At 42.0% G+C, this 9,644-nt stretch overlaps 1 protein-coding gene across 1 annotated transcript in view; it reads right to left on the bottom strand.

Moving 5' to 3' along the window:
• Positions 1–9,644, bottom strand: part of LOC107757181 (dnaJ homolog subfamily C member 13-like) — a 38,770-nt gene that overhangs the window by 7,109 nt on the left and 22,017 nt on the right. The window contains exons 33-47 of the mRNA XM_016574596.1: positions 8,406–8,780; positions 7,752–7,865; positions 7,556–7,672; positions 6,858–7,035; positions 6,694–6,785; positions 6,522–6,621; positions 5,423–5,497; positions 5,238–5,350; positions 4,945–5,114; positions 4,822–4,864; positions 3,431–3,511; positions 2,585–2,764; positions 2,374–2,514; positions 812–955; positions 628–727 (exon numbers count right to left, since the gene is read on the bottom strand). Coding sequence (XP_016430082.1) covers positions 628–727; positions 812–955; positions 2,374–2,514; positions 2,585–2,764; positions 3,431–3,511; positions 4,822–4,864; positions 4,945–5,114; positions 5,238–5,350; positions 5,423–5,497; positions 6,522–6,621; positions 6,694–6,785; positions 6,858–7,035; positions 7,556–7,672; positions 7,752–7,865; positions 8,406–8,780 — 2,023 coding nt within the window. The remainder of the gene's footprint in view (positions 1–627; positions 728–811; positions 956–2,373; positions 2,515–2,584; positions 2,765–3,430; positions 3,512–4,821; positions 4,865–4,944; positions 5,115–5,237; positions 5,351–5,422; positions 5,498–6,521; positions 6,622–6,693; positions 6,786–6,857; positions 7,036–7,555; positions 7,673–7,751; positions 7,866–8,405; positions 8,781–9,644) is intronic.

Below are 9,644 nucleotides of genomic sequence, written 5' to 3'. Positions count from 1 at the left end.
ACAATGGTCAGGACGGGTCAGCACAGGTCAGGACGGGTCAGTAGAGATCAGTACGGGTCAGGACGAGTCAGTACAGGTCAGGACGGGTCAGCACAGGTCAGGACGGGTCAAGTAGAGGTCAGTACGGGTCAAGAAGAGGTCAGTACGGGTCAGGACTTGTCAGCACGGGTCAGTAGAGGTCAGTACGGGTCAGCACAGGTCAGGACGCGTCAGTACAGGTGAGGACGTGTCAGTACAGGTCAGGTCGGGTCAGGACGGGTCAGTACGGTTCAGGACATGTCAGTACAGGTCAGGTCGGGTCAGCACAGGTCAGGATGGGTCAGTAGAGGTCAGCACAGGTCAGTAGAGGTCAGCACGAGTCAGAACGGGTAAGCACAGGTCAGTAGAGGTCAGTACAGATCAGTACGGGTCAGAGTTCAGCACGGGTCAGCACAGGTCAGTATAGGTCAGCACGGGTCAGGACGGATCAGTACGGGTCAGAGTTCAGCACGGGTCAGGACAGGTCAGCAGAGGTCAGTACGGGTCAGGACGGATCAGAGTTCAGCACAGGTCAGTACGGGTCAGACTTCAGCACGGGTCAGGACAGGTACTGCTCATCCCTCATACGAGGCGCTGTGCTGGACTCACCCGTCAGGTAACCTGCGGTCTGGGAGTCGGAGATGAAGAGGTCGTGTTTCTGGTCTTTGAAGGCACTCCACACAGTGGAACGAGAGAGGATCTCATTCACCTGAAACAAACCACACACACGTCATTTCAGATCACTGACTTCAGTTCCAGAGGGTTCTACTGCGCTGCTGGACGAGGATGATACCTGTTCTCCGAACTGCAGGCTGCGGGTCATGGATTTGAGCGCTTTGACAATCTGAGCTTTGGTTGCTGACGGGTTTTCAAGGGTCTCCAACCCGACTCCCTCCAACAGCTTCAGCAGGTACGGCACCAGATCCACCCGAAGAGCCTGACTCCAGAGAACATTCAATCACAAATAATAATAATAATAATAACAGTAATAATAATACATTTGTATTATATATTCTTAATACAATTACTCAATTAAAACATTTTTATTGTTAAATGTTTATATATCACTGTTCAAAAGATTATATTTTTATTTTTTTAAAGAAATGGATACAGCAGATTTTATTCAGCAGATCCATCAAATTGTCAGTGAAGACTTTGTTACATTGTTATAATTTTTTTTATTTAAAATAAATGCCATTCTTTTAAAATTACATTCAAAGAATCCTAAAAAATAAAACGTATCAGAAAAATGTATTTCTGAAGATCATGTGACACTGAAGACTGGAGTAATGATGCTGAAAATACAGCTGCGCATCACAGAAATACATTACAGTTTAACAGATTTAACAGTTTTCACATAGAAAACGGCTTTTACATTGTAATAATATTTCACAATATTACTGTTTTTACTGCATTTTTAAACAAACAAATGCAGCAGAAGAAACTAGGGCTGTCAAAATGGTTGAAAAACTACATTCGAATTTTGTACTTAAATATGATCAATATTCGAATTATATTCAAATTTAAAGCATGATTTCAGTTAGGGGTGAAAAAAAGCTTTTGGCTTCTCTCCCGAGGCCACAAGAGGGCGCATCGAGCAAAATATTACTAATGCATGTTCATTCAAAGCAATGAAATAACACGACTATCTTTGAAAAGAAGTGCATAATGTTTAAATTAATGTTTATAACCCATATATAATTAATTCATTTGCTTAAACAATTAGAAACAAAACAGCATCATGTATGTATGTATAGTTTAATACAAAAGACCGTAAAACCAATCACAGAGTAGCCTACTTATTCGTTTAAAAACATGAGATGCAGTGGGATGGGGAAAACCGCCATAAAGTCTCGAGACGTGTTTTTTTAAAAGTTGAACACATTCATTTTACAAGGCTTTCTAAACATGCGTCTCTCTTGTGCGAGCTGCGAGTGCAACGGTGATAGATGTCCCTCTAGAAAATGCGTTCTGTGTGAACGGCTTGGTTTCAGTTTGGACGTAAACAACATCATGAAGTTCTCTTTTTCCACAATATTTTGAATGAACAATGTAGCAGCGCCGCATCGAGTGGCTTCAACTGGATAAGCTATGAAAAACATTATAATGCAACGACACTTACATCGCATCTCGTGCGCCACTGATAAGGCTTCCTGACGCACACCTAAAATTGTGGATTTTTATTTTAAATTCAACGAATATTCAGAAAAAAATTTTGACAGCCCTGGAAGAGACCTCTTTAAGAAACATTAAAAATAATGCTAAAAACCCTAACCAACTAGAAACTTGTAAGAGTTTATAAATGAATTAAAAACCCATTATTAAATAAAAAAATGTCTGTAGTGTGTGCGTCACCTGTGCTACTAGTTCGGTCTGCTCTCGCTGGAACATGCGGTTCAGAGCCTCGCAGGCCAGTCCTGCCATATCAGCCCTGAGCTTCATCCCCGTCATCAGCGGGCCGATGGTGTCTAGCGCTGCCATGGAGCGCACACACAGCTGCACACACACACACATCACTCTCAGATTCACAGCATCACACGCAGAGCAGGCTGTGTTTGCGCTGTACCTCGTTGTCTGAGAGCACGTGGATGAGTCGGATGGCACTCTTGGGCACGGCGTTGTTCTTGTGGTTGAGCGCGGTCAGGACACGAGGCAGATGACCGAGAGGAGGAACCTGATCAGCCAGCTGCGTCTGTGAGCTGAAGAGACACACGGCTGCGGTGCTCACCGTCTCCAGAGCCTCACCCTGTGACAGAACAACAGGGTCAAGATTTTTGGGTGAACTAACCCTTTAATCGCATCCAAAATTAAAGTTTTTGTTTACATAGTATATGTATATACGTTATCGAGTATATTGCAAAAGCAAACAAAACACACCTACAGAGTGCACGCATACATTACGTGATCAAGTGTAGTCAGCTAGACTAGTGCGCATTTACAGTTCACTGCATGATTCAGTCTATTAATATGCATTTAGAATGATCACAATATTCAAGATATGGGCCTGTTTTTGCTCTATTTCGACAACAAAAATCATTCCAAACACAGCTCTGTTCTGCGTCTCTGAGCAACATGATAGTGATTCGTTCCTGAATGAATCAACTGTTTAAATGATTCAGTTCAGTCGCAATGACTCACTTATTAACAGTGACTCGCTGCCACCTACTGGTGGTTTTAATTTCACATTTAATGTATCTATTCATTTAAAAAAAAAATGAATTCAAATATCAGTATTCAACATTTTGTTTAAAATATCAAAACATTATTTATGCATTTGAAGCTGCAGGTTAAATGCATTCATGTCTCTCTCAGCTTCATTAAACAGTGTGTAAACACATCTAAATGCCTCTTCAGATGCAGCTTCTGTGTTTCCTCTGCATTGCAAAGATGCATTGATACTGATATCATTTGCTTGGTAGATCCGCAGAAACACCCCACCGACCTCCAGCTCGCCCTGACCCGCGCCGTAGGCCACCGAGAAATCCTCCGCCAGCTGCAGAAACACACATTCACTCAGCAGGAACACATCACAAGAGCCAGTGAACACGTTTATAACCTTACAGTAGAGTTCTCTTTCAAATAAATGCTGCTCTTTTGAACTTTCTATTCATCTGTGAATCCTGAAAAATAAATTATATCTCAGTTTCCATTAGTGCTGGGCGATGTGGCAAAAACATTAAATCTCGATTTTTACAGAACGTTTGACCGATAATCGTTTTTTAAAGATTTTTAACTGGTCAACTTCAAAATGTAATTACAACATGATTCAAGTAACTTTTTCTTTATTAACCCTCTAGTTAAAGAAAATTCTGATCCAAGTGCAGCACACATGAAGTTGTCAACATGATGTAAATGTTAAACAAATCACCTGTTAAATATCTTTGCAGAAAAGATGCATGAAAATGTTTAAAAAAATTCTCAAAGTCAAGGTAATTCAAATTCAGAATGACTGAAGGTATAACACCAGCAGACTATTAATAACTATAAATGTTCTGTAAAAACAATGAACAGCAGCTTTCAGTCAGTCACTGTGATGCAAACATGAAATATCAGACATACAGTAGTAGTTCTTCACAGGGTTTTTTTTTCTGTGTAAACATGGATGCGTTTGACTGTTGCACTTGCGTCTCTAGCACAAAACGGCTTTCTAAAAGCACACCGCTCAAGTTAAAAGAATTTCAACTCCCATATTCTTGCATGTGTTTCCTATTCCACTTTTTGGACTCTTTATCAACACAAAAGCGCATTCTGTGTGAACATATAAGCGTGCCACGCTTGAGCGGTTAATCACGAGCGCAGACACGCGGTTGGATCGTACTGCTATCATTGGCATATAGTCAAAGAGTCTAATTCTAACGTTTGGTAATATTTCTATTCAAAATCGCCATTCCTCGATTTATGAAAAATAAAATCTTGTGAAAACATTCAATTCAAATTAATCGATAAAATCGGAAAAATATCGCCCAGACCTAGTTTCCACAAAAATATTGTGCAGCACAACTGTTTTCAACATTGATGATAATCAGAAATGTTTGTTGAGCAGCAAATCAGCATATTAGAATGATTTCTGAAGATCATGTGACACTGAAGACTGGAGTAATGATGCTGAAAATACAGCTGCGCATCACAGAAATACATTACAGTTTAACAGATATTCACATAGAAAACAGCTGTTTTACTTTGGAATAATATTTACAATTTTTAATGTATTTTTGATCAAATAAATGCAGCCTTCTTTCAGAAACATTTCTCACGAAACCCAAACTGTTTAGCGGTAAAACTGTAAATGTAAACCGAAGCTACCTTCCAGCTGACGTCAGGATTGTCCTTCTGCTGCTTGAAGTGCCTGTGGGAACAGAAGCAGAGTGAGTGAGCAGAGAATAGAGGAGAGAGAAAGAGAAGGACTGATCTGAGGTCAGCGCTCACTCCAGCATCATCTCTCTGACGCTGGTGGACACGGTCTCTCTCGAGCTGTCGTTCCAGATCAGCTCGGGGTTCTCGTGCGTTCCCTCGAATATGTGCACCGCCGCCTCGGGGTTATCACGCATGGCGTCCATGAACACGGCCGGCAGGAAGCGCATCAGCGTCAGACGCACCTGAGAGAGACAGAAACACAGGTGATCGAGTGATTAACACACGCAGTAACGACCTACAGCTCCTGCACACACCGTCTAACTCAAAACATCGATCCGATACGGGAGAAACTGAAGGAGTCTTACCTTGGGCCCCACCAGCTTGTCCGAGGTCATCTTGGAGAAGAGCTCAGCCGTCTGCGTGCGCACCTGAGGATGGGTGGAGTTACAGAACAGATCCAGCAGGTAGATCAGCGCACCTGAGAGACAGAGAGGTCAGAGGAGACTGACTCAAACAGCTGCATCAGCTTCTGAAGACACGGATCACACACCTCTGTTCATGGCCTCGGTGATGATCTTGGTGTTGGAGGTCAGAGCGTAAAGCGTCTCCAGCACCAGCTGACGGCCTGCAGACACACAGAGAAAGAGAAAAAACTCTACATTATCAATAATGCTGACATACACATATGAAAAGTCAGGGCTTTTACAGACATTCTATAGATATAAATAATAACAATACATTCTTTATTGTGGATTATATGCCCAACTGAACTATTAAAGTCAAGCCAATTTTCAAAAGAAATCAAAATGTATTTATAAAGCAACTTAAAAAACACACAGAGTGGACCAAAGTGCTGTACAATTACATAAAACACAATAAAATACAAAGAGAGAGATAATAAAAATACAGCAAGAGCAAAATAAAATACAATAAAATAAATAAACTATTATAAATCTAATCCGAACCAATAGTCGTCACAAAGCAGCAAAGGCTGCTACAAAATCAGTGTAGTTGGCTTAAAATAGTATAGAGAATATTATGAATGTTATTAATAATAAAGAAAGAATATGTATAAATAAAAATCCATAAATTGAAATATAAAAATACTGTATTCATACAGGTGTGTGTGAGAGAGAGAGAGTGTGTGTGTGTGTGTGTGTGAGAGTGAGAGAGTGTATGTGTGTGAGAGTGAGAGTGAGAGTGTGAGTGTGAGTGTGTGTGAGAGTGTGTGTGTGTGTGAGTGTTTAATCTGCTTCACAACTGATGTGTTCAGTTGCTCGGAAAAAATGGCAAATATTTAGATGGTGATGTGACCTCAACATATCATTGACATACTATTATAGTTATTATTAATCTTTTTAAACAATATTAGAAAAACTTATTTTTATAGTTTTTATTAAATATTTAGATTTACTTACAGTACATCCACTTCAACTAAATAAAAATGGTAAGATTTTGCCTTGGCAACTAGATGAAAGTTTTTTTTTTTTATACAACATTACCATTAATAACATTACTTTATTTAAAGTAATAGAAATATATATTTTTAATGGTTTTCAATGCAGTTTTAGTGAACTGTAATAACGCTGTGAGGGCTGACCCAGCTCTGCTGCATGTATATATTATTATTAAAGGTTCATTAGTCTTACTGGAGGGCAAGGAGTGCAGCAGCACCAGCAGACTGGGCAGAACCAGAGACTCAGCGATGTTGACGACGCAGTCCTGGTTTGACGTGACCGTGTTCACCACCTACAGCAAACCACAGTGTTAACAGAGATGATGTGTCTGTGAAGTATGAAGCAGCACAGGTTTCTAATGCACCTCTAAAGCCAGCTGCTGGACTCTTCCGGCGCCGTGGACCCTCAGCAGAGAGAAGAGCAGCTTGAAGTGACCGATGCACTCCGTCTCAGAGCCTGCGACACACACACACACATCACTAACCAGCCTCTACACACACATGCATCAGTCTGCAGTGTTTCAGGCACCTGGGTTGTTCTTGATGACGTTGCGGAGAGCTTCAAGCGCCATCTCGGCCCAGCGCAGTCTCGGAGCGTGCTGCTGCGACTCCACTTTATTAGTCTGCGTCATCGCCAGCAGCGTGTGCAGATACTGAGCCTGAGAGCCCACATAGTCCAAGAGACTCGACGCAAACGCCTTCGGATACTGACACACACACACAGACCAGAGTTCAACAGCCATCAGACACTACACTTCAACACTTTTATTCATCAAGGATGCATTAAATCAATCACAAGTGGCAGTAAAGACATTTATAATGTAACAAAATATTTCTATTTCAAATAAATGCTGTTCTTTTGAACTTTCTATTCATCTGTGAATCCTGAAAAATGAAATGTATCACAGTTTCCACAAAAATATTGTGCAGCACAACTGTTTTCAACATTGATAATAATCAGAAATGTTTCTTGAGCAGCAAATCAGCATATTAGAATGATTTCTGAAGATCATGTGACACTGAAGACTGGAGTAATGATGCTGAAAATACAGCTGCGCATCACAGAAATACATTACAGTTTAACAGATATTCACATAGAAAACAACTGTTTTAAATCATAATAATATTTCACTATTTTTACAGTATTTGTGATCAAATAAACGCAGCTTTGGTGAGCAGAAGAGACTTCTTCTGGGTCTTCAGTACAGTAGTGTAGGCGTCTCTCACCTCCAGAGGAAACGCAGGCTGCTCGTTATAAACCCTAACGAAGATCTCTCCCACGATCAGCTCCTTCCCGTGCTCACTGAACAGGAACTCTGAGCCGAAGCTCTTGTCGCACTCGCCCTGCAAACACACAGAGAGTGAGTGTGATCTGAATCAGAGGAGTGTGAGGAGCAGCAGAGGATCGTGAGGAGCGTCTCACTCTCTTGATGTTGCTCTCCTGCTGCTCCTCCAGGAACTCCATCAGCTCCGCTCGCGTGCCGTTGTTCCAGATCAAGTACGGCGTCTCCGAGTTACTGTTCAGCAGCTTCAGGACCTGCAGAACCAACAGATGAACCACAGCTCAACACACAGCCACTGTCCATCTATCCTTCAACCCTCACACTGCTCACATCACAGCAGCACTAGTGCTGGCACAATACCAAAACTTGACTTTGACATGATACCTGACTAAAACATCTCAACACTACTACTGAAGCAGTGGAGGCCAGAGAAACTCTAAATACACCCCGCAGAAGAAAGATAAACCATATATTGTCGCAGTCTTGTGTTTATTAGTCACGCTGAATCAATGAAAGTATTTGGAGTTTCTCTGGCCTTTGGATGGAGATTTACTGCTGATCACAGAACCCTGCTTCACTGAAAGATACGCACGACTATCGCATTCGATTAATCATGCAGCGCTAACTGCATTACACCGTCTCAGCATACAGCAGCAGCAGTTACACGATATACTCTGCTACAACCCTGATTCACTGAAAGATGCGCACGACTATCACAGCTTCTGTCTGATCGCGACTGTGATGTAATTTGGATTAATGGTGCGGCCGCTAGCGCAGCGGCTGCTCCTCTGTACCTCGGCGGGCGAGCTGCGGCTCAGTCTGCGTGAGATGTAGGGCGTCAGCATGGCCCCCAGGCTCTTCCTGATGGAGGGGTTCTCTGGAGGGAGCTCTCCTCCGCTGGGCTGGTCCTCTGGGCCCTGGGCCCCGCTGTACCCCGCCAGACGCCCGAGGGCCCCCACGCTCAGCTTGGCCAGGCTGTTGCACACCTGCTGCTGGTTGGTGTCCTGGCTGGCCTGGACGCCGCTCTCCTCCAGCGTGTAGTCGTAGCTGAAGAGCGAGAAGAGCAGGTGCCACAGCACTCCAGCCCTGTACAGGTGCGTCTGCAGGAAGAAATCCACCGCGAAGGAGCTGACACACTCCACCGCCAGAGATGCCAAGCGCGGCAGACCCTGAGAGAAAGCACAGAGTCACAGAACGCTCCGCAGACATCAGAACACAGACAATACAGCACACTCTCCAGACCATTACTGCAATTAAACTGGGAAAATTACTCATTCAAACAGTAGTAACAGATCAGACAGAGGGGGTCTGTACTTACTATAGAGTAAGAGTTAGGGTTTGGTTTAAGTTAGTTGTTATATTTATCCATAATTTACTACTATTAATACAGTAAGTGCATGTGACGTATAAGAAGAACACTGTAAAATGTTATAAAGCATTACCTAAAAATAAAAATTTTAAATACAAATAATTGTATTTTTAATAAATTAATACGTTTTATTTATATAATTTATAAAATGTATAATAATAAGCATTTTAAATGCACGACGTGGAGGCAAAGAACCACCCGCCGCGAAGTGCAGATAAACTCCTTTAATGCACGGCAAGCCGTTGATTATCCGCTTATTCCGGTCATTTGCCAAGTTATAGACAAGTTAAAACTAGTATTGCTCTTTACAGCGCAATATTTGACCAGAAAGGTAAAAATAACAGTTATTTTCGGCAGTTATGGCTCGTTAGCTCTAGCATTCTGCCCGCTTCAAATCAGACACAGAGATGAAATAGTGCGGTAAGACCACATTTATTTGAATGAATTATAGCATTTATTTCAATTAATTATCGATCGAGAGAGAGAGAGAGAGAGAGAGAGAGAGATGACAGTTGTGTGTATCTGCGTCTGCGCGTCTCTCTACAAACAATTAATTTCTTCAAAAACAGTGATTTTACACCTCGTTGCTGAGGAATATAATGTAGCAATCTAGTATCTAGGCTATTTTATTAATAAAAATCGCGGGGAAGCGTTGACAACAAGT

The sequence above is a fragment of the Sinocyclocheilus rhinocerous genome, unplaced genomic scaffold, assembly GCF_001515625.1.
Source record: "Sinocyclocheilus rhinocerous isolate Xijiao unplaced genomic scaffold, SAMN03320098_v1.1 scaffold1464, whole genome shotgun sequence".
Lineage (NCBI taxonomy): Eukaryota > Metazoa > Chordata > Actinopteri > Cypriniformes > Cyprinidae > Sinocyclocheilus > Sinocyclocheilus rhinocerous.
This window is presented reverse-complemented; position numbering and strand designations above follow the sequence as displayed.